This window comes from Arabidopsis thaliana, chromosome 5 (assembly GCF_000001735.4).
Source record: "Arabidopsis thaliana chromosome 5, partial sequence".
Taxonomy (NCBI): Eukaryota; Viridiplantae; Streptophyta; class Magnoliopsida; order Brassicales; family Brassicaceae; genus Arabidopsis; species Arabidopsis thaliana.
In genome coordinates, this window is record NC_003076.8 from 15,131,060 (window position 1) to 15,156,497 (window position 25,438).

General features: G+C 29.1%; 3 protein-coding genes, 1 long non-coding RNA gene and 1 other non-coding gene across 7 annotated transcripts; 3 read left to right on the forward strand and 2 right to left on the reverse strand.

The window, feature by feature from the left end:
- Positions 1-229: 229 nt before the first annotated feature.
- Positions 230-2,026, forward strand: AT5G37980 (Zinc-binding dehydrogenase family protein). Its single transcript, NM_123157.2, has 5 exons — positions 230-597; positions 675-855; positions 968-1,134; positions 1,225-1,307; positions 1,503-2,026. The coding sequence occupies exons 1-5, from the start codon at positions 346-348 to the stop codon at positions 1,879-1,881; spliced, it is 1,062 nt and encodes a 353-aa protein (NP_198614.1). The 5' UTR covers positions 230-345; the 3' UTR covers positions 1,882-2,026.
- Positions 2,027-2,807: 781 nt separating this feature from the next.
- Positions 2,808-4,110, reverse strand: AT5G37990 (S-adenosyl-L-methionine-dependent methyltransferase superfamily protein; the record flags this gene model as incomplete). Its single annotated transcript, NM_123158.4, has 3 exons — positions 2,808-3,140; positions 3,252-3,929; positions 4,033-4,110. The coding sequence occupies 3 exons, from the start codon at positions 4,108-4,110 to the stop codon at positions 2,808-2,810; spliced, it is 1,089 nt and encodes a 362-aa protein (NP_198615.3).
- Positions 4,111-8,021: 3,911 nt separating this feature from the next.
- Positions 8,022-8,223, reverse strand: AT5G05605. The gene has a single exon (NR_142853.1). It is a non-coding gene; the product is annotated as an other RNA (long non-coding RNA).
- Positions 8,224-10,590: 2,367 nt separating this feature from the next.
- On the forward strand, positions 10,591-12,483 carry AT5G38000 (Zinc-binding dehydrogenase family protein). 3 transcript variants are annotated; one of them, NM_001344224.1, is made up of 6 exons: positions 10,641-11,002; positions 11,072-11,252; positions 11,424-11,590; positions 11,666-11,748; positions 11,930-12,264; positions 12,349-12,483. In NM_001344224.1, exons 1-6 carry the CDS (start codon positions 10,751-10,753, stop codon positions 12,384-12,386), a joined length of 1,056 nt encoding a protein of 351 aa, NP_001331194.1. In that variant the 5' UTR covers positions 10,641-10,750; the 3' UTR covers positions 12,387-12,483. The 3 variants fall into 3 exon arrangements, with proteins under 3 accessions (NP_198616.1, NP_001331195.1, NP_001331194.1); NM_123159.3 differs by having other exon boundaries at positions 10,591-11,002; positions 11,930-12,476; NM_001344223.1 differs by having other exon boundaries at positions 10,632-11,002; positions 11,481-11,590; positions 11,930-12,470.
- An 11,524-nt stretch (positions 12,484-24,007) lies between these two features.
- Positions 24,008-25,029, forward strand: AT5G38005. Its single transcript, NR_144281.1, has 2 exons — positions 24,008-24,281; positions 24,759-25,029. It is a non-coding gene; the product is annotated as an other RNA (non-coding RNA).
- The last annotated feature ends 409 nt before the right edge of the window (positions 25,030-25,438 follow it).

The window sequence follows — 25,438 nt, forward strand, 5'->3', positions numbered from 1 at the left end:
ACAAATGTTACTTACCCAACAATATTTCAAATAGATGCTTTGTTTCTACTTGATGCATTGTTATAATGAAGTGGCCGCTCCTTTTTTTTTATTTTGTCAAACATTATAATGAAATAATGAAGTATGTTTTTGGAGAACAAAAATGTTGTAAAATTACCAATAATTTGGGTAGTGGAGTTGGTGTACACTTTAGGCTTATATTCCATTAACTTAATGACGTTACTTGTAATCATTGTCCAATCAGTGACGTCATATATGATTTTCCTTTTGTTAATCTTTTCAACTGTTATGACTGGGTGAAGGAAATTATCATCTTCGTCCCTACCAAATTTTTCAGCAGCGAAAATGGCAAACATCAGCGTAGTGACGACAGCGACTAACAACCAGGTGATTCTCCGTAACTACGTGAGTGGATTCCCTAAAGAATCCGACCTCTACATCGCCGCAACCACCGTTGACTTACGTGTACCTCCCGGATCCATGGCGGTTCTAGTCAAGAATCTCTACTTATCTTGCGATCCTTTCAGCCGCATTCGCATGGAAAAACCCGACCCTTCGTCACCTGCTTCCGTCGCTCGCGCTTACTCTATCGGCAAGGTATAAAAGAATGTATACATTACGAATCTTTTAGCTTTATAGTTCACTTAGATTTCATTGTGTTGTGTTTCTTGTAGCCAATCTCTGGATTTGGAGTGGCTAAAGCAATAGATTCATGTCATCCAAATTACAAAACAGGAGATTTACTTTGGGGAAGAGTTGGATGGGAAGAGTATAGTGTTATTACTCCAACTCCTTCTTCACATTTCAAGATTCATCACACTGATGTTCCATTATCTTTCTACACTGGACTTCTTGGTATACACTTTCTCTTGGTGATTTCTTGATTTGGAATGTTTTTTTTTTTTTTTTTTTTGAAGACTTTACTTATTACCTATTATCTGTTTTCCTCTGTTCTGTTCTTTTAAAGGTATTCCGGGTCTCACTGCGTATGTTGGGTTTTACGAGATATGTTCTCCGAAGAAAGGAGAGACTGTATTTGTATCAGCTGCTTCTGGTGCAGTAGGTCAACTTGTAGGACAGTTTGCGAAGATGGCGGGATGCTATGTCGTTGGAAGTGCCAGTAGTAAAGAGAAGGTTTATATCAATTATTAAAGAGTAATGCAATTCACATTTTGAATTTGTTTTTTTATCCAGAGAGGGTGATATGTCATCCCCTCTTTATAGGTTGATCTTCTCAAGACTAAGTTCGGGTATGACGAAGCTTTCAATTACAAGGAAGAGCATGATCTTAGTGCTGCCCTAAAGAGGTCAGTAAATTCTAGGGACGTGTATCAGTTGTTCCGTTTGGTTCGATTTTGCTCGGTTATGAGAAATGTATACCAAAAGTAGAAACCAAAAGTTTGTTTGGCTCGGTTCATTTCAACTTTTGGATTGGGTTTAGTTTGGCTTGCTTTTGTAAGAAAATTTTTGTTTGATCATTTTGGTGTTTTTGGATCTATCAGGTGTTTCCCAGAAGGAATAGACATATACTTTGAGAATGTGGGAGGTAAAATGTTAGACGCAGTGCTCGAAAACATGAGAACACATGGCCGAATCGCTGCGTGTGGAATGATCTCACAATACAATCTAAAGGAGCCAGAAGGTGTACATAACTTAGCCAGCATTGTTTACAAACGGATTCGGGTTCAAGGTTTTGCAGCTGTAGAATTCTTTGATAAATACTCCAAGTTTTTGGACTTTATACTTCCATATGTAAGAGAAGGAAAGATAACATATGTCGAGGATATAGCTCAAGGACTTGAGAATGGACCTTCTGCTTTGATTGGACTCTTCCACGGTAAGAACGTCGGGAAACAACTTGTTGCGGTTGCTCGTGAGTGATATTGAATTAATAAATGTGGTTATTATGACAAAGCTTTGTTTGTAGGTCAGAAATAATTGGACTATTGTTAATTGTTTACTATATCGTAATAGTCCGCTGGTTTAATTATGTTGTTTGTGTGATATTATATGCATAAAGGTTCTCAAAGTTCAAAAAATTTCCATAGATTCTTGTATGTTTATTTCTTCTTTTTTTTTTTTTTTTTTTTGACATCAGTTTAGTTTTTGTATGTTATGCAAAGAACAAAAACTAGTTCTCTAATAATGGAAACTGAAACAACAATTTTAAAAATCGGACTACTTGATGATAACTTAGCAACTTTTCTGGGTCATGGACTCAGGGATCAACCCGATTCTTCCGGGTTTACAAGATTATCAAGCCAGTTTTCGATTAATATTACTGCAGGTAAATTAATGGTATAGAATATAAAAATATTCGAGAGATAGATAGAGAAGTTACTTGTTAGATAAGTGATTTGTTCACATATTTGTATTCTCTTTTTTCGTCAAGACACATATTTCATATTTGTATTCTCTACATTAAAAAAACGAATTTTCATATCTTTATACTTTAAATTTATTGCTAACATGTATACAAGAATAGTAATGTTAATCACCAAAACTTTTGCCAAATCTCCAACTCCACCAAAAACCATAACCGCTCTTTTGGCCTTGTACAAATATAGTGATGTAATCCAAACCATAGACTATAAATCTAAAAATGTTTGAAAAGAAAGCTTCAAGATTTTTTCTTTGTTTCCAAATTTTTAGACATCAAGGATAGGTAAGAATTTATGAAACACGCACAATTGACCATTTTTATTGAATTTAAACATACACACACACACACAATAATTGACATGATTTATTTTTATGATGAAACAACATTGAGGATGACATAACTAGTTTTGTCATTATCTCCATTTTTATTTTCTTTTAAGCACGATAAAATAATTCACATACTTTTTACACCTTTTGAAATCAATTGGGTACTTGTTGAGCTTCTTAGCAAATCGATCGAATAGCTCATTGACCACACCATCTCCAAAGTGTTCTTCAATAATCGTATTGAGAATGGCTCGAAACATGGAAGTGATGAAGTCGTTGGTTAGTGGCTTATAATCCATAGGATGACTTATCTTCTCCATTGTCTCGATACTAAAGTTTTCATTTCGCTCTATTTCTGCCTTGAATTCACTAATATGCGGAATATATATGGGCAAACTGAACAGTTCGATCTTTTCCTTGGTCGTAATTCCCTACAAAGAATAAAGCAAGCAAACGGAAGATAAAGCATTGAAGCACAAAATATGATGCATGTTTGGAAAACTTAGAATATAAGAAAAAAGTCATGGAAATAAATTCCTTACCTGTTTAGCCATATCCATAAGACAATCTCCAATCATATCGATCACAACCCCTTGCCATGTCAAAGCCTTAGGGACACCATCGGGCAAGCATTGTCCTGATAGGATCATCAATCCGCCCGAAACAAGCTCTTCAGCTCTTGCCCCAAGAAAATCTCCCATGTCCTTTTTAAACTGGACCCGGTAAGCTTCAGTCACTTCCTCTACTAAATTATTACATTGAATGTAGCTTTTATTCAATGCCGGAGATTTCTTGTCGCAAACATGTTGGGGAACTGTAGAAAGCCAGTGGAGCGCATAGGTAATGTGACCGATATGGAGGCTATTTTTTGGTAATACTCTACCATGGAAAGATCCTGGAACTCCAACCGATAAATATGCTTGTTTGGAAGAGATAGGTTGGGTTCTAAAAAGTGTGTTAAAATCATTGTTTGGTTGATCATTGAAGCAAACTTGGAACTCGAGAGGAGCACCAATATAGGCATTGTTTTCTTTTAGGTTTTTTTGCTTCACCGTATCGATAATATTTTGGACTACTTCGAACGTGTTGGGTCCAATAGAACAACCAAAATCCGCAATTCTTAAGATATTTTCATCAGAATTACGGTTCAAGAGTTCGAGATCGAGGTTTTTTAGGATGGCTTCACTTGTCTTTTCTTTAGCGCCATCTATCGCTACTTTCTATATCACAAGTGATACAAACAATCTTAGCTATAGTATCGTAATTAGCTTTCAAATCATATAATATATAGAAAGAGATATTTGTTATATCATTGTTACTTACTTGATAAGAGGAATTGTGGATGTAACTGTGCGGACCATCACCACCGTTCATAGGAAACGATTGAGGAAATGTTGGCATTTCTCTTTGTTTTTCAACGACCCCCACGTGTTTCATCTCTCCATATGTTTGTCGCCTTAATTAAAATTAACATGTAAAGAAAAAGATGAATATGCATATGCCTGCTAAACAATAAACTGAAAATGACATTGAAAAAAAAAGAAAGAGAGAGAGAGGGAGAGTACAATATTCACATAATCCCAAAAGTATAAATCAAGAAAATAACCTGATGCCCACAATGCTGACTACTGGTGAAGCTATAGCAATAGCTGACGCATGACCCAAAAAGGCACTCAACATTGTTTCTTAGAGGCGAGAGAAAACAAACTTTAGGAGAATTGGTTATTGTTTTTGGGTATGAAGAATTGGAAGACAAGAAGTTTATATAAGGACTAAGAGAGGGAAGCGTGGGGGATAAAAAACTGGGGCCACCTCGTAATTTATATTAACGTCTAGTGTTAATAATCTATATATAACTCATTTTACAATTTCTATTAACATATAGTGTTAATTTTCTGTTGGAGTAATTTTCTCTTAAGATACTTTAGTTCAAGGATATCCTCCACATAGGTTCATACACGAACTACATTACTAGTTTTTAGAAGAGGTTCGGACGATCCGAAAGCTAAAAATTGTAGAATTTTCTTTGACAGGATTAGTAGTTCTATAAGAAGGTTTTACGTTTTTTCATTTAGCATAATCGACATCCAATACATATCTAGCTTCCTGCAAAAAAATTAGATGCATTAAACCAAAACCGGGACCAAGAAGCACTTATAAACTTTTTCTAAACCTCCTAGACAAAAGCTTTATAAAATATGCTTCGCGGGACGAGTATGATCAGCTTGACTGCTCTACATATACTCCATAATTATAGTGTCTTCGGGGAAACATAAGAGATATATTTGGGTGTGATTGGATGCATTAGTTGAAATAATTTTACCGAACCAGTTTTAACTATAACTCGCTTGGATTGGAGACCTTTGTTCATCAGCCTTCGATGTTCTCGATGCAGTTTTTGCTTTATAGAGTGTTGATGGCAGATCTCAAATCAATAAGAAATAATGCATCTATCCAAGCGAGTTAGTTTTGAAGTCTCAATTGAGATTTCATTTGTTGGTTGGAAACAATTATGTTTCCGGCAATTTCCTCCAATCATGGAGACGTTTTATTTATGGTTTGTCTTTCGATGCATTAGCTTCACTCAAGATGAATCTGTTATAAAGTTTGTTTCCGCTAGTCTCATTCACCGACGATAACTTTCCGTTTCCAAGGACACGGTCCGATGATGATGTCTTTTCTGTCCTCCGATCAGACTATTCATGTTATATGAGAAAGAAAACCATGGTCACTAACCCACAATGATGCCAAGGATGTTACAACAAAAAACATGATCCTTGAACTATTTTAAGCAGCATATCTCTGTGTTTGTTTAATTAAATTTATGCGAAAAACATTTGAAAGTTTCATCTATAAAATGTTAACATTTTACAAGTTTATGAAGAGAGTACTTAACATATTTTATGTGTTGCTTGTAAGGCTTCTGTGTGGAAAGTAAGATTACTTCCACCTATTCATCAAAATTGTGTTCAATTTTATTTATTTGATTCAATGGTTATATTTGAATGATTTTATGTAACATTTTTATAATATAATATAATATAATTGATTTGCTGTTAAAAAGATATATATTTAAAATACCAAAAAATAGCATAACAGATTACTCTATTAAATACCAAAAGTTAAAATATTTACGCTAAACTCACATTTTCTTTTCTCTCAATTCCTCTTTCTCATTCACTGTAAGTTTAGCTGTTCAGCTCTTTCTCACCAATCAAAACTATACTTTTCGTAAAGATTTATTTATTTGTTGTGTAAAGATTATATTTCCCCCAATGGAAATAAATTCGTGGCAGAAAAAATTAAAAGAAAAAAAAAAGGAAACAACAAATACTCATGTGACGCCTAAAATCGCCTATTATCGGGTATTACACTATTACTCTTCAATGATATTTAATGATAAACTATTCCTATACTTTTATTAAATGTATTTGTCCATTATGGTGTCAAGATTCACTGTGAACTTTTTTATAGTATCATCTACTGAAAGTGACGATAGCAAAATATTATTGCACATAAAATTATTAGTTAGGTAGTGAATCACCACCAATAGATTGAAAAAAAGTTCAATAAAATTAAATTCCTGGATGTTACCAAAATCATGTGAATCTCGAGGATATAATTGTCATACTCCCTCTATTATTTAGGGTTAGACACTCATACGTCATACATATTATCCTACGGTCCACTATTAAAAAATATTAAATTTTGTATAAGAAAAGTGTTTTAAAACAATATAATCAGCGAAACTGAGCGAATATAAATTTAAGACAAGAATGTACTATATATGATACAATATCTGCACATATCTATACTTTTCTTTTAGTGAGAATTTTTAAAATGATATTTGGGTAAATACTTCGACAACTAGATTTTAATATGTGGTATACTGCGGGACTATTTAGTTCTTTTAAGAATAAAAATTTAATTTGTTTAGTCGATTAAAAATGTATATGAGTTAATGTTTTATATTTTATGAATATTCAACTCTTATATCTGTATATTATTTAGTATACAATTACTATGTTTGATTTTTACTGTTTAAAAATATAAGAACAATAACGTACAGTTCATTAAGTTAAAATCTAGATTATAACTAAATAATTTAAATTTAAATTATATTTATTTTATTAATATAATTTATTTTCTTTAGTATTTAAGATATTATAATTATATTTTGATTGTTATATCTAAGATTTCACCAGTGGTCCACCGTCTCGTATTAGTATCGACTCAAACTCGTCCTATCATCTAATCTCGTTCAGTAAAACTAAACAAATCTAATGGATTTTACTCGTGGTATACCGTCTCGTATTACTGTCGATCCCTACCATCTAACCCTGTTCAGTGAAATTAAACATTTTATTTTTGTTATTTTTATTTTAATAAAATTATAATTGAAAAGATATATAATTCAAATTAATTTAAAATTTTTCATTCAAATGGTTATTTAATTGTTATAAAATCCATGCATTATAATATTCTAAACTCCATCCCACCATCTATACCAGTTCGATAAAATTAAACATTATTTTTTTCTTTTCTTGTTCTAATAATATTTTTATTAAAAGATTTCTAATTTAAATCAATTTAAAAGTTTTATTTTGAAATGGTTATTTAATTTTATAGATTTTATATATTATATATATTTTAAACGTTTGTTTTGTTAAACATTTTAAATATTTTATAAACTTTAAATAACTATAATATTTATCTTTAATAAAGTATAATATTAATAAAGTTATAAGATTTTTCCTTTTTAAATTCATTGCAGTGATGTATTGGTTGAACAAAATCCTTAGAATAATAAAAGACAAGTCAAAAGTGTTCAATACAATTTAAATTCTTGGCTGTCAGCACATGATACCAAAATCGTGATTCTCATGGATACTTTTTTTGTCGAGTTCTTGATATTGTACATAATAATATAGTGTAACCAGTTATAAATTACATTTAATCAGAAATTTTTAAATCGTGATTCTCGTGGATACATTTTTGTCGTGTTCTTGATATTATACATAATAATATAGTATAACCAGTTATAAATTAACATTTAATCATACAGCTCTAAAATTTTTAAATCGTTTCTTTTCCGGTCTCCACTTTGTACGTGGAAGGTTAAGAATATTTGTTCTCCAAACGTTTACTCGAATATTGAAAACCTAATAGATTGGATCTCGCACAACATATCCACTCTATTTGATCAAAAACTATCTATTGATAATTTTTTCCAAGAAAGTTCATACTATTATGATCAAAGTGGTGAAGGCTTAAAATTAATAATGCCTCGAATCGCGTCTACTTCTGCATCTACGAAGGCATTGAACTTCATGTGCTTGTATATGTTGGTGATTTGGCGATGACATGGAACCACTCTTAGCCATTCGCACCTTCAAAAGCTATTTCAGTATGTATTTTCACTTAACGATCTTGAAAATTGAAAACACAACGAAGTTGCAAGAAGGGAATTTTCAGAACCAACAAAGGGACACGTTGGATAGTATTAATGAAGCATGGCTATTAGGAAGTAATCGTGTGGCTTTTTCCAATTGAAAACTCGTAATTATACTACAGTTTTCGCAGAAATTATCAAGAACATTCCGATAGATTCCGCTAACGTCATTTCTTTAGTCATATTTAGCTGTTACTATTTAATTCCTATAACTAAATTTGTTTTAACTTTCAAGTATATATGGTTGATATACACCCTCAAAGATTTTAATTGTAGGGTGAATTACTTCCAAATTTTTATCCTATTTAATGTTTTGATCAAAAAATTATCTATTTCTCGCGATGTTATTAATTCTTTTGTTTCAATAATTAATAATCATTGATTGATTTTTATCAAACAAAAATAACCAAAGAAAATGTAATGTTTTGCTTTTAAAAAAAGTAAAACTAATCCATCACGTTCTTCGTTTTATATCAATAGATATTAGTATATTAAATATATACACAGAAAGTGATGTATTAGTTAAATAGATTCCTTAAATATAATTTCCCTATAAAAGTACCAATAATATGAAAAGAGAAAATAGTTCAATACAATCCAATTTCTTGGGTGTTAGCTCACGTTACAACTACTGTGATTCTCGTGGATACCTTTTGAAAAATATTTGGGTTTATATTTAGGAATTGATCCTTTTATTTATCCCATTTTATTTTATGTGATTAAAATATGCTACATAATAAAATATAACAAAAACTTATTTAGTTATAAAATTTAAATCCTAACCGCGTTTCTATAATCCTAAACTGATATATAATTTTATTTAGTTACAAAATCTAAACTACATTCCATTGTAAACTCAAAACGGCATTAACTCGTTTAATTGTAAAATCTAAACTTTAACCGTTCTTTTTAATTTTAAACTAACATTTAACATTATTAAACTTTAAAATTTTAAACATGTTTATAAACTAACCGATATTTGACTTGTTTAATTGTAAAAAACCCAAATATTTTTCATACTTTTTGTCATATACGTTCTTAATTTTGTACATAAAATACATTATATGAAAACTAATTAAAAATAAATACTCAACGATACAAATCAAAAGAGTTAAAAGCTTTTATTTAAAGACTATGTACGTAGAAGTTTAATAATATTAGTTCTTCAATTAAATAATTTGATCAAAATTTCAAGTTATAATTTGAGAATTTATACTTAGCGAAAAGAAATTGAACTTTTCTAATACATTTTTTTTACGTGTCGATTACTTGTCAACAAGAAAACTTATTCTGCAAAATAAATCTATACTATAGAAAAGTCAAAGCTATAAGCTTCTTAGACTGTTCACGTGGGATTTGTAACCACCAATCTACTTAGCTTTTCGAGGGATTGAAGAGTACATCCCGAACAATAATGGGATCAGCTATGTCGTACGGATGGGTACAATAATCGACTGATGAGCGAGAAGAATTCTTCTCATCAGAAGGTGAGTTAGATCTCTCGGTCGAGGAATCAAGATTTTTCAACGGGGAAGAAGGGTTCATAATTATAGAAATAATTGAGAAGAAGAGGAAGAAATTTTGTTCGTAAAGAGAGAGTAAGATCAAGATAAAAGCTAAAACAGAGAAAATAAGAAGCGTTTATACCTTCTACAAATTTGTGGTTGAGGATGAAACTGCCTCAGAGTCGTGTGAGGAGTGGAAGAATTTTTTCCGCTTTAATAATAAATAAAGGAATCAAGTCATAAATGTGACATGCGTCATGCGTTTAAACATGGAAAGTCCTGAAATTAAGGGAAATGATGGTTCAAAAGGCAGAAAATTAAAGATCATGTTGCACAATCTTCATAACTAAAGAAAGCAAGTCCCCCGAACTGGTTCGTCAGGTCAGAGGACTTGGGGGGCTAATTATTGATGTCGGATCCGGAACCCAAAGTTTTTGGATCCACTCGAAGATTACCACATAAGCGTAAAATCAACAAGAGTGCGAGTCAACGAAAAATAAATGCCGAACTGAGATAAAGCTCCAACTCTACGAAGTGAGGAGTTTGGTAAAGGGAGCAACATCTCGAAATAAGATAATGGGCCAAGCTTCGAGGAATCCACAAAACAAATAAAAACATTCAGAGAAAGACTTTAAAGTATTAAAGTTGAGAATCAAAACAGATACATTCCAGAAAATTAATTGTACCAGTGATCAATAAATATAAATCATATTGTATAAATATGGGGTTCACAAGTACATAAGGGACAAATGCATTCTAATTTACAAGGCTAATACTATGTTATTTTCTATTCTTACTTATATTTACTCGTAACTTTGCTTATCGAATATATATTATATTTTGATTTTAAGTACTTTTGCTTATCGAATATATAAATAAATATTTGAATGTGCCAATCCTATATTTACGCATGAGTAAGGTGTACTTTTTACACTTTTATCCCATTTACTTAATGACGTTACTTGTAGTCATTGTCCAATCAGTGACGTCATAGATAATTTTCCTTTTGTTTATCTTTTAAACTGTTATGACTGAGTGAAGGAAACTATTATCTTCGTCCCTATCAAATTTTTCAGCACCGAAAATGGCAAACATCGGCGTAGTGACGACAGCGACTAACAACCAGGTGATCTTCCGTAACTACGTGAATGGATTCCCTAAAGAATCCGACCTCTACATTGCAGCAAGCACCGTTGACTTACGTGTACCTCCCGGATCCATGGCGGTTCTAGTGAAGAATCTCTACTTATCTTGCGATCCTCATAGCCGCACTCGCATGGGGAAGCCTGATCCCTCGTCTCCTGCTTCCATGGCTCATGCTTTCACTATCGGCAAGGTAAAAATATTCGAATCTCTAGTGAACGTATTTCAGTATGATTATTTCATTGTGTTGTGTGTGTTGTAGCCAATCTCTGGGTTTGGAGTGGCTAAAGCAATAGATTCAGGGCACCCAAATTACAAAACAGGAGATTTACTTTGGGGAAGAGTTGGTTGGGAAGAGTATAGTGTTATTACTCCAACTCCTTCTTCACATTTCAAGATTCATCACACCGATGTTCCATTATCTTTCTACACTGGACTTCTTGGTATGCTTTCTCTAAAATGCTCATCTTGCTGATGTTAATCAAAACTTAGTAAATGAATCTTTTTTTTTTCCCATTACTATACTTAAACTTAGTAAACGATGTAAATGAAACTTAGTAAATGATGTTAATCAAGATTCTTGGTATGTTTTCCTATATTTTAATTCTTATAAGGTATTCCGGGTCTCACTGCGTATATTGGGTTTTACGAGATATGTTCTCCGAAAAAAGGAGAGACTGTTTTTGTATCAGCTGCATCTGGCGCAGTAGGTCAACTCGTGGGACAGTTTGCGAAGATGGCGGGATGCTATGTCGTTGGAAGCGCTAGCAGTGAAGAGAAGGTCTCTATCACTTGTTTATGAGTAATATATAGTTCACATTTCGATTTTAGTGTGATATGTCCACTTGATTTATAGGTTGATCTTCTCAAGACTAAGTTTGGGTATGATGACGCTTTCAATTATAAGGAAGAAAAGGATCTTAGTGCTGCCCTAAAGAGGTCAGTGAATAAATACATCTTTACATGTTTCAAGGGATTTGAGTTTGATTTTTGGATTAATCAATATTAAAGTTAGACTATCTAATATATAAATATTGTATTTAAATTTTTTTTTAAATGAAATTATTGAGTTTATTCATTTCGATTGCAATATGGTGTTTTTGTTTTGTGGATCAATCAGGTGTTTCCCAGAAGGAATAGACATATACTTTGAGAACGTGGGAGGTAAAATGTTAGAGGCAGTGCTCGAAAACATGAGGACACATGGCCGAATCGCAGCGTGTGGAATGATATCACAATACAATCTAAAGAAACCAGAAGTTTTACATAACACAGCCACCATTGTTCACAAACGCATCCGTGTTCAAGGTTTTGCTGCTGTCGAATTCTTTGATAGGTACTCCAAGTTTTTGGACTTCATACTTCCACATGTAAGAGAAGGGAAGTTAACATATGTTGAGGATATATCCCAAGGACTTGAGAATGGACCTTCTGCTTTGATTGGACTCTTCCACGGTAAGAACGTCGGGAAACAACTTGTCGAAGTTGCTCGCGTGTGAGATTTAAACTAACAAATGTTTTATTACCGTTTGGTTTTAGTTGCTGCTGGAAATAAGATCGGTTTGTACAAGCTGTGACAATGTTTTGTTTGTTCGTCAGAAATAAATGGACTTTGTTTGTCTGTAAAGCTTTGTTTCTGACATGAGATGAGCCGAGTTGAGCTAGATATCTCACTTTGACATATCTAGTTACAACCAATGTTGAACTAGATCCAAAACTAGCAATAAGGTCACGCTGATCCAATAAATCTTGTAGCCCAAATTAAACAGCTTAAAATATTATAACTTTTGTTTCAAAATTCTTAAATTTTATTTTTGTCAAACCAAATTTTGAATTTTCTAACATACATTTGAATCAAGATAAAAATATTATATTTATATAATGATATAATTTAAAACTTTATTTTGATCATAAAATCATTATCATGATTTTTAATTTTTTGTCGAAGATGTGATAGTTTAGATTTTACTACTAATTGTTTTTATTGTAAATTGCGTGCTAGACCGGTCCAAATCTAATGGAGGTTCAGTGTGAATTCAAAAGTTAATATCGTTCTTAAATTTTCAACTACCATCATCATCATCACAACTATCACCATCACCATCACCATCATCTATCATCCATCATCCATCATCATCAATAGGCGGGATACGGATTCATATCTTTTAGTGAAAACGGAAAAAATCGGATTTGCATTTTTGGCGGTAAAACTACATATTTATGTTCTTTAAAAAGAAAATTAACGGGTTTACGTTTTTGGTAGAAAATAATTATAGGTATCCGAATTTGGCAGATATATTACGAAATTACGTTTTGACTTAAAAACTACGGAATACAGATTTACTTTTTTTTTGGCAAAAACTATGGATTTACCTTTTTAGCTCAAAAACTTATTGACCCATCTAAAAATGTTTGAATTAGGAACAAAGAAAGCTACAAGTAATTCCTATTATTTCAAAATGTTTAGACATCAGCGATAGGTAAAAATTTATGAAATACGCAGAAGTGAACATTTTTTATTGAATCTAAACACACACACACATGATACGATTTGAACATTATTATTATGATAGCTAGTTTTGTCGTTATCTCCATTTTCATTTTCTTTTAAGCACGATAAAATAGGTCACGTACTAAAGCTTTAAATCACATCATTAGAAAAAGAAAGTTAGTTGGAAACGATTGAGGAATTGTGGATGTGGATGTGCGAACCATCACCACCGTTCATTGGAAACGATTGAGGAAAATCCATTGCTGATAATAAATTCTCAACAGTTGTATTTTTTGGATTTTATACAAAAGAGATCTGACGATTTTTTGTAAGTCTGCCATTAGCTTGTATAAGAATAACTTGCAATAAAATAACATGCGGTTATTATTATTTATATTTTTTTAACATGCGGTTATGATTATAAGTTTTGATCAACGAAGACTATGTGACAAGAAGTTTAAATCTATTCTTAGAGATATCACTACAAAACGCTATAATCTATTATAGATTTTTTTACCAAAAATCTCTATACTATTTATTACTAATATATGAGCCTGAATGATATTTGGGTTCATCCCTAGTGGTGAACCCTTTTATTCATCTCCTATTTTTTTATCTAATTAGAATGTACCACATAATTAAGAAAAAACATATTTAATTATAAAATTAAATCTAATTATTTGTTTATAAAATAAAAAACAATCATTTAATAACAAATCTAAACAATACCTTTTTTTTTTAACTCAAACTGTTATTTAATTTTGTTTAATTGTAGAAAAAAATCTAAACCCTAATTCTTTTTTATAAACTCAAACCGTCATATAAACTCGTTTAATGGTAAAAGAAATCAAAACCCTAATTCTATTTTATAAACCCAAACCGTCATATAAATTTTGTTTAATTGTAAACTCTAAACCCTAATTTATATTTATAAACTCAAACTGTCATATAAACTCGTTTAATTGTAAAAGAAATCTAAACCCTAATTCTATTTTAAAAACCCAAACCGCCATATAAATTTTTTAATTGTAAAATTTAAACCCTAATTTATATTTATAAACCCAAACAGATATATGATTTTGTTTAATTATAAAGTGTAAATCCTACATATAATTAACATCATATAATTAAAAGTATACAAATTTTATTTCCTTAATGAAAAATACTTGGGTTCACCCCCTAGGGGTGAATCCATTCATTCACCCCCTTTTTAATGACCAATTATAATTTGACATGTCATATATTTAAAGAATAAATAAATTAAAATCAATAAAACAAAAAAAAAGCAAGGAAACAAATTCTGTATAATTTTCATTAAGGAAATTATTGGTTTGGGTTTATAAAATAGTGGTAGGGTTTATATTTTATGATTAAACAAAATTATATTTTGGTTTGGGTTGATAAAATAATGGTTAAGGTTTAGATTTCTGATTAAACAAAATTATATGTCGGTTTGGGTTGATAAAATAGTGGTTAGGGTTTAGATTTTGTGATTAAAACAAAATTCTATTTCGGTTTGGGTTGATAAAATAGTGGTTAGGATTTAGATTTTGTGATTAAAACGAAAGTATATTTTGGTTTGGGTTGTTAAAATAGTAGTTAGAGTTTAGATTTTGTGATTAAAACAAAATTATATTTCGATTTGGGTTGATAAAATAGCGGTTAGGGTTTAGATTTTATGATTAAACGAAATTATATTTTGGTTAAGGTTGATAAAATAGTAATTCAGATTTAGATTTTGTGATTAAATTTATTTATTCTTTAAATAGATGACATGTCAAATTCTCATTAGTCAATTAAAAGGTGGTGAATGAATGGATTCACCTCCTAGGGGGTGAACCCAAGAATTGTTCTTCCTTAATTATAATATGACATGACATAATGATAGGTTTAGAATAAAGGGGTGAATACAAGAGTTCACCACTAGGGGTGAACCCAAATATTTTTCTTACAAATTCTATCTCAACCAAATATTCTATTCTTAAAAATTTACAAATCATTAATTTTCATTAAATATTTGAATTATATCTTTCCTAAATTTGTATCATTAATTGAATATTTCTTTATTAAACTATATTCATTTAAAGCTAATTTCCTAACATCTTTCTATTGACATTAAATATACATATGAAAATTTTCTGTCACTATATTTATTCTTATATCTAATTCATTTTGATTTTATATATAAACTACATATAGTTAATAAAATATCAGATTTTTTTCTTCATATGATATAATTCAAATTTTTAAAAACCGACATATAATACTCAATGGATAAAAAAAATAAGTGTACAAGGTCACACATTGTTTAAAAAATTGAGAAATCGTTTAGAGTCAAACTATAAAAATAACCAAAATGATTTTGAATATGAATGAGCAAGTACTTTGACTTATCATACATCCAAAATTAAAAGTGTTATTCAGTTTATTTAGGTTCTTTATTTTAAAAGTTTCAAAATATTGTATATATTTAAAATTTATTAAAAGTTAATTATTACAATTTTTAAACTTTTTTAAAAGTTAAACTTTATAAAAAAATATTATTAATATTGAAATGTTTTCTAAAGTTTAAAATTTATAAACATTTGAACTTTATAAAAAGTTTAAACAATATAAATATTAAAAATGTATTAATACGTGACGATATACTACGGGTGAAATCTTAGATGTATTTCTCAATATACAATTATGAAGTTTGGATCGATATTAAATTTTTTTTGAAGTTTCCAATATCATAAAAGGATATTTGAACTTCATAAGAAAATGAGAAAATGATGTTTAATCACGTGACAATGTTATATAGTGGGACGGATTTGGATCGATATTAATACGGGATGGTAACTATGGATGAAATCCTGGAATTAATAATCAAAATATAATTATACAATTTGAAACACTAAAAAAATATATTAACAAAACAAATATAACTTAAAATTTAAGAAAAAGCAAAGTTATTGAAACCGTTTTGAGGTATCATAGTATCATACATTTGAAAAAACAGTAACATATATCTCCAGATCATCTTAAAAATAAAAATTCAATATCTAGTACAGTAGAAACTCTATAAATTAATAATGTTGGGACCACGAAATTTTATTAATTTATAGTAAATATTAATTTATTATATAAATTAATAAATCTAATAAATATTAATTTATAGAAATATAACGTAAAATACAATACTAAATTTTTTTTAAAATGTTTCTTAATTTAATTTTCCTTATGTTTTGTTGTTTATATATTCAATTATGTTAGATTTTTTATTTATTTTTAAATTTTTTAATTTATTTTCCTACAAGATATTGTGACCGTTTATCTACGAAGTTAACTTGAAGCTTAATCCAATTTTTCTTTCCACAAATTTTAGTTATGATTTTTCATATAAAAAATATTACAAAACCAAATATGACGGATCAAAGCAAAGAGTTATGTGAGTACAAAATATATCATACAAACAGTACTCTAAAAAAGGTTGTAATTGTGCTCTAGTTTGAACAAAAGTTTCATATAAATAATCTTAAAAATGTATGCTTAAGATTTATGATTATTAATTTATAATATTATTGGGACTATATTTTTACATAGAGATTTCAAAAAAAATATTATCTTATTATTTTATCGATTTTGGTTAATTTTTACATTGGCCCGACTTGAGACCGATAAATTTTATTAATTTATCATGTTTATTAATTTATCGAGTATTAATTTATAGAGTTTCGACTGTATATATATATGATAGTAAGACTTTTCCAAATATATATATATATATATATAAGCGTTATATTGCAGGTTAAATTTGTATCCGTAAGTTTGACCTATATTCTTACAAGTTGAAAATAAACCGGAAAAAATAGTCATTTAATTTGGAAGGTTTTTGCAGAAGTTCTTCGAATATGATATCTCATTCTCGCCAAGTCCAAAAGGTTAAACCTACTACTTTTATGACTTTTGGCGTTAAACTGTTGTAACTCTCTCGATGTAAAATGAATTCAGAATCACGTGTTTTGGCCCTACCATTTCCATAATTTTGTTTCCTACGTAAACATGTTTAGCCAACTTTCGGAAGTGGAGAAGATCATATGTCGGATTAAGCTTGAAGGATAAGTGACTTGAAGAACAAGTTACTAATGAAGAAAAAGAAAATTAAGCTTTAAATATTCTAGGAATTATCTAGAATATACATTAGGAGTTATCTAATGTTATTAGAAGTTATTTAATGATTAGGATAATGTTAAAGTTTTATTATATAAGGAGATGCTAAGTTGTGGCATAACTTATGAGTTTATGAGAGATTGAAAGCTTAGGTTTTGAGAAATTTTCCTAAGCTAATAAAGAGAGTAATTCTTTATATTTGAGTTCTTAATCTTTCTTAAATTCTAGATCATAAAGATGATAGACAGGAACGTTTGAAATCGAAAACACAATAAAGAAAATGGGCAAAGAGAAATATGCAGGAGATATTCAAATATAGTTCGTATCAAAACAATCTTATATAATATGACAAAGTTTTTTCTAACTTTGCTTTACAATGCGACATTTGGCGCTATATTTTAGTGACATGTGTCGTCTTCATTAAGTTTTAGTTTGACATTCTAAAATTCTTTTATTTCACTTTAATATATTTGTAGTATATCAAGTTTGGTTTAAAAGAAAAATAATTTTTATCATTGTTAGAAAAATATATTTCTTCTATTTTTAATTTCAACATCTAATATTTTTTCTTAAAAAAAAGAAGTCATATTCTTACCATCATTCTGTCTCAATTGATTTATCACCCCATAAAATAACAGAAAACAATAGTTTCAAAAACATTTTGCTCTCAATTAATCATTTTAAAATGCTTAGAAATAAAGAAAAAATATAGGAAATAAATTACATTAAGTTCGACACATTTTTAGTTTCATGATTCTGATGAAAAATTAGTTTAATATGCAATTAATAGTAAATTAAAAACAAACAAACAAAAAGAGAAAAAAAAATATACATATATTTGATATTAACTATATTATGCAACTATGTCACAAATTAAAAAAATCTGTGGTAGTATATTAATCATTTTAAAATGATTAGAAATAAAGAAAAATATAGGAAATAAATTACATTAAGTTTGACACATTTTTCTTTTCATGATTCTGATGAAAAAATAGTTTAGTAGGCAATTAATATTAAATTAAAAACAACAAAAAAAAATTATACATATATTTGATATTAACTATAGTATACAATTGATATTAACTATAGTATACAACTATATCACAAATTAAATAAAGCTATGGTAGTATAAAAACTTTAAATCTTAGAAACAAAAAGATATGATGGTATTATATGAGGCAAAACCACTTTAATTGGTTGTATATCTAACTTTTATCTAAAAGGTTTTCAAAATAAATAAATAAATAGATATATTAAGGTTCATTTCTCTCTAGAGTTTGTAACATCCAATACCTAAATATTTTAGAGAATTTAGTTTGATATTAACTACCCAACTAAACCAACAATTGAATTTGTTCACACATGTGTAACGTCAATAATTCAAAGTAAATGACAATTAATTGACATGAATAACCCACAAAATTCCTTTTATTCAAAAATACTAACCTAACTCAACCTATGTATATATGTTAACGTTTTTCATTTGCCTGACCACACTCAAATTTCATTTCATTTATTTGTTTTCCAAGCAACTAAATATCTTTGAAAACGAAAAAAAAGAAGATTTTATATAATATATTATGCAATTAAATAACAAAATAAATAAAGCTATGGTTGTATACAAACTATGAATCTTAGAAATAAAAAGCAAAAAAAAAAAAAATTGATGTGCCTTTCCCTCTCGAATTTGTAACATCTAATACCTAATCATATAAGAGAATTTATTTGATATTAACTACCCAACTAAAAACAACAATTGAATTAATACAAACATATGTAACGTCGATAATTCAAATTAAATGAAAATTAATTCACAGGAATAATGCACACAAAAATCCAATTAATTCAAAAACATTTAACCTAAATCTACTTATATCATTCAAATCTCATTCTGTTTATCTGTTTTACAAACAACCAATAAGGATGACAATGATGATAAAAGAGAGAGAAAAAAACAGATTACTAGAGGTGATACGAGTAATAATGACGAATATAGCAACGTAAAAGATCTTTTTTTTTCAAGAAGCAATAAAGAAGATATAGACAAAACTTATACTCGCCTTCCATAGTTCCATTTCTTTAAGTTTTATAGTCACTAGATTTATATTTTGTTATACTTATACTGTATAGGTAGTAAGACAAATATATATAGCAGTACTGAAGACATCAACAAATTCCTTATACTATTGATTTGAATTCTTATTTTTTGAAATTGCCGTTGTTATAGTTTGTCACTTTTACAAAAAATCTTTACAAATCTTATAATTTATGTGTGTTTAGTACTCTGTTTGTTATTCTTTCATTTCATTATTTATTTTAGTTGTTGTAAATCACTTTTTTCACTAATAATCCAATTTCCAGCTATGTCACATTTGAAAGCTTTAAAAACAAATTATGTCAAGTTAAAGTTAAGTTGGATTGTATTTGATAATAGTAAAAGATTATTATTTATATATAAAAATATTGTATATTTAAGTCCACACATAGCGTGGGATGTTTTATAGAAGAATGATGTTTTAGTTTTTTTACATAAATTAAGAAAAACAACTTTTCCATTTTAATATTATTATTTTGTTAGTTTAATAATATTAACTATACTTCTCTCCTCTTTTTAATTTTATTGGTCACAAACAAAACTATAATGATGATGATGTAGAACATCAATCTTTGTGGAACAAGAAAAAAAAACCTAAAACAGGGAATAGTATTTTTGTTTCTGAATTGCTTGGGCTCTTCTTAATTTTGATGATGTGTTTGAAAAAATTCATTCAATTTTTTGTTCTAAAATGTCCGGTTTATAATATTTTACGTCAAAAACATGAATAACTATATATATTTATATATATATATATAATGCGTGTAATACAAATTTAAAATTAAATTATATCTCGTGCGATGCGCGAGTCCACATCTAGTACCATAGATAAAAGTCTTTAGTGATTTCAAAAAATTATAAGCAAAGTTTACATTTTTATGTATAAACATTTATATTTTCTTTGAATATAATTAAACATAAATTTTTTATAAGGAAACATGTTTAGCCAACTTTAGAAAGAAAAAAATCTTTGTCCACGCAGATCAGTTATAAGTTATAACTGATTCCAAATTCATGGTATGAATTTTGGCTTTTGGCGTTACGCTAGTGTAATTAAGAATCACGTGTTTTGGTCCTACCATTCTATAATTCTGTTTCCTACGTACATAATATGTTTACTGTTTAGCCAATAACTTTTAAACATCTTTGTCCCCGCATATCAATTATATAGCTGATTCCAACCTATTTTTAAATTTATTTTTGGTATTTTTCATAAAGAGTTTGCTTTTTGTTACAACGATTGTTCCTGACTTTCTTACTTTTTTTGGACGGCAAGTATTGCACCCACAAATTGTGATATGTTTTTTTCTCTAAATTTGCTCTAATTTATTTTATATTTGGCATTTCAAACAATGATTTGATCAAAAAAAAAAAATCTTGTGAAACAAAAAGACGATGTTTTGTATTATCATCCATGTGCCATCCTAGTCACTTTGTTATTGCAGTTTTGTATTATCATCCATGTGCCATTCTAGTCACCTTGCTCTTAACGGAACATTAACAGCGTTTGGAGATTTGTGAATTTAGTTTTATATTATTTATTATTTTGTCGTGTATAAAATTTAAAGTTAAGTTATAAACGCAATAAAAAGTTTTGTGTATAAATATGATAATGCAGTAGACACTCTTAACATGTTGTTTTGTTAAAAAACTTCAACTATATTTTCTTTAAAATATCATATAAGATGGATTGATCAAGTAAATTCGTTAGGGAGCTGTGAGACATGACATTCAAGCATATTCATTGAAGATATCACTTTATTCGTTAGGGAGCTGTTATCATCAAATATCATAACGTGACGCCTTATAAAGTAGAGCCTATTATAAATTATAGAAATCAAGTGGGTGATTGATTCGTCTACAGATCAAATATATAATAAGATTTACGGACATACAAAATTAAGATAATTATCATCAAATGGATCAATCTAGCTAATGGATCTATGTCTCACAAAGAACCTGGTGTTTCACGGTAGAAACAAGCATTTTGTATTATTATCTATATGACATGACATTCTAGTCACCTTGATAATGCAATAGACACTTAACATCGTTTGGAGATTTGTGGATTTAGTCTTATATTATTTATTATTTTGTTCGTATATAAAATTCAAAGTTAATATTTAGTTATAAACACAACACATAGTTTTGTGTATATGATAATGCAATAGACACTTTTAACATTTTTTTTCTTCTAAAAAACGACAAGTATATTTTCTTTAAATCATCATATAAGATGGTATTTGATGAGAATGAGATATTTATTTAAAATCATCTTATATGTTTTCAACTAGTGTTGAGAGAAAGATTTATTTATTCTAGATATTAAAATTTTAAAAAATAATATCTAAAAATATTATAAAGTCTATCACTTAATAAATTTTATTTATTTATTATTTTGGAGGAATTTTGTTTAAAAATATTTGAGATAAGAATTAAATTTGAATTCTTAATTATTCTTTCAACTATTTCTGAGATAAAAACTTTTTTATTTTTTATATTAAAATTTAATGAAAAATATTGATAAATATTTTCAAACTCTATCACTTAATAAAGTTTTTCTTTTTGACGAATTTATTTTTATAAATATTTAAGATATAATTATTTTTAAAATTGTTAGTTACATTATCTTAATTTATGGATTTTTTGTTCTGATTTAAGTTTATAATCATTTTAGTTATTTTTAAATTGTTTTAATGAGGTTATGAGGGCATTTTCCAAATTAAAACTCAAAAATAGAGTACTTTCCAAAATTACTCATTAATTCATTCAAGAGTAGTTAGAATTTAAATTTTATAACTAAATGAATTTTTATTTTATTTTATTATGTAACATATTCTAATCGAATGAAATAAAATAGCACGAATAAAAAGATTAATCTCTAGAAGTAAACCCAAATATTCTTCAAAAGGTATCCACGAGAATCACACTGCAGGTTGTAACCACAAGAATCACACTGCAGGTTGTAACCACGAGAATCACACTGGTGCTAACACCCAAGAAATTGAGTTGTATTGAACAATATTATTGATACTTTTATAGGGAAATGATATTTAAGGATTCGGTTCAACTAATACATCACTTTATGTGTATTAGTTGATATAAACAAAGACTGTAATGTATTTAATCATTGATTGAATTTTACCAAACAAAGATGACCAAATTGTTTTGCTTTTTAAAAACAAATTAAAATTTTCCATGTCATCTAATTAACTAAATTAAAACAATTAATATGAAATAAATAAATAAATTTATTTAAACCCACTAAATATATTTAATTATTAAATCTAATCCCTAACCATTTTTTTTATAAACCCAAACCAATATATAATCCCGTTTAACAAAATCTAAACCCTAATTCTCTTTTGTAAACCCAAACCACCATTTAAACTCGTTTAATCGTAAAAAGTTTAAACCCTAATCGTACTTTCTAAACCCAAACCGACATTTAACCTCGTGTAATTATAAAATTTAAATTTGTTTATAAACCCAAACCGATATTTAATCCTGTTTAATCATAAAATCTAAACTTCTAACCCTTTCTAATAAACCCAAACCGATACATAATTTCGTTTTAATAGAAAATTAGATTTTTTAATTAAATTAAATTATTATTAGATGGCAAATTCTAATTGGCTAAAATGAAGGGGATAAATATAAAAAGTAAAAACTAATCCATCACAATTCTTCTTTATATCAATTAAAAGGTTTGAAAACGATGGCAAAAAACAAAAAATGGTTTACAAACGAATTTGTTTTTTTTAAGACGACTTCTCTGTAATTTATTTGCTGATTACTTTTTTTTTTACGACAAAACAATTTCAGTGGTTAACCAGAGTCATTACAAAAATGTTGATCGAACCAAACAGGTAAGGTATCAAAATCAGAGTAACAAGAAGAATAAGTACATCCGGATTTCGCTAAAGCATGTGGTAGTTTGTTACCCTCTCTTCTAATAAAACCAAACTAAATACTTGAAAACTTTACTGTCCAAAAATGGATGTCCTCAAGTAAATTCGTTAGGGAGCTATGAGACATAAATCCATTAGCTAGATTGATCCATCTGATGATAATTATCTTAATTTTGTATGTCCGTAGATCTTATTATATATTTGATTTATAGACGAATCAGTCACCCACTTGGTTTCTATAATTTATAATAGGTTCTACTGTATAAGGCGTTTCGTCCTTTGTTTGTTTTTACTTAAATAAAACATATTATAGAAATCTACTTATAGTGTTGTAAGAGCATGTCCATTGCAGGGACCTTGCAAGTTTTTTAAGAAATTTTTGTGAATAAAAGCAAAAAATTAAATCAGAATGGTGTAATAAACTAAGGTGCGAACCTTGTTTAAGGTATTTTTGGGTGTATTAGGTGCGCTGACGTGATTGTACATTAGTGGATGACAACAAAACAAGTTTTGTTTCTTTTCCCGTGTTTTTTTTCTTTCCTCATTCCCAAACTATTTTTTTATTTCTCTCCTCTCTCCTCTCTTGTTTTCTCCGAAGCTCGACTTCGGCGGATCAAATTCTTCATCGTCTCTTTTCTTAACATGTCTCTCTTCTCATTATCTTATCACGATCCACAAGATTCGTGATCGAAGAGGTGTCGAAAAATCCACCGGAAGAGCTACTCTTACCGGCTTTGCTGAGGTCAACGATGTGACGATGTTTTTCGGTGGCTTGGTTAGAATGTTGATGCTCATAGGATCCTGCTTGTGGGTTCGTCTGCTGGTAAGATTCTTATATGCGATTGAAGTTTTGATTTTGTTGCTCCTTTGATGCTTAATTGTTGATCTCGGTTTAGGTTGAATTTGATTGCAAGTTAAAATCTGATGCTTATGATCTGGTAATTGCTTCTTACAAGTTGATATGTAACAATGCTTTCGAATTAAGTATATGGATTCGTATACAGATTCTGGGCTTTGCTTTATGTTTAAATTTGTGTTTGATCTGTTGGTTTTTAAGATTAAAAAGTGACCCTTTTGTTGCTTATTCACTTCTCATTAGCATGACAACGGATTGGTGGCACAGAATAATTGGTTCTAGGGTTTATGTTTATGCTCTTTTGTTTGCTCATTTAGTTGATATTATGAGCTGAGATAACTTTGTTCCGGTTTGGTGTTGGTCATGTTAAGGTCCATGTTCCTTCTCTCGTGTATCTCTAAGTGGTTTTAGTTGATGTAATTCACGTTCCATATTTGAGTATAGTGATGGTCTGATAAGATGAGAATGGAGTAAGAAGAGTAGCATAATTTTGGTCGAGGTTACTTGGAGCAGTTGCAGCAATGGGTTTTGGTCGAAGTTACTTGGATCGATTGCATTACTTGTATAAAAGAGACCACATGTTTTACGTCACCACAAGTTTGTACTTTGGTTTGAATGCTTGTACACCACAAAATTATATTCCGAACACTAGTTCTTATTGTGTATTCTATGACATTACTTGTATGCTAAACAATAATTTTATTTTCATTGTTCTAAATTTTGAAGTCTCTGTATATGCATACCAAAACACTCTTCTTTTATCCACTCTTATTGTTTTAAGTATCCACTCTTCTTGTTCTCTACAACAAACCCAATAAACATTCTTCTTTCACCAAATAAACACTCTTCTTTAACCTAACACACACACTTCCTTTTACCCAATAAACACTCTTTTTCACAAACTAATAAAAATTTCTCACTTAAGGATTTCACTTAAGGATTCAACCATTGGATAGTAAAAATTATAAAAGTTCTACAAAAACTCTAAACACTCATTTACTCAAAATTTACTATTAAAAATTGTAAGGAGTCCTTAATTAGGACTCCCCAATGGAGATGCTCTAAGATCCTTGACAAAAAAAAAAAAAAAAAAGTGTTGTAAGTTGTAACTAATATTAATTGAT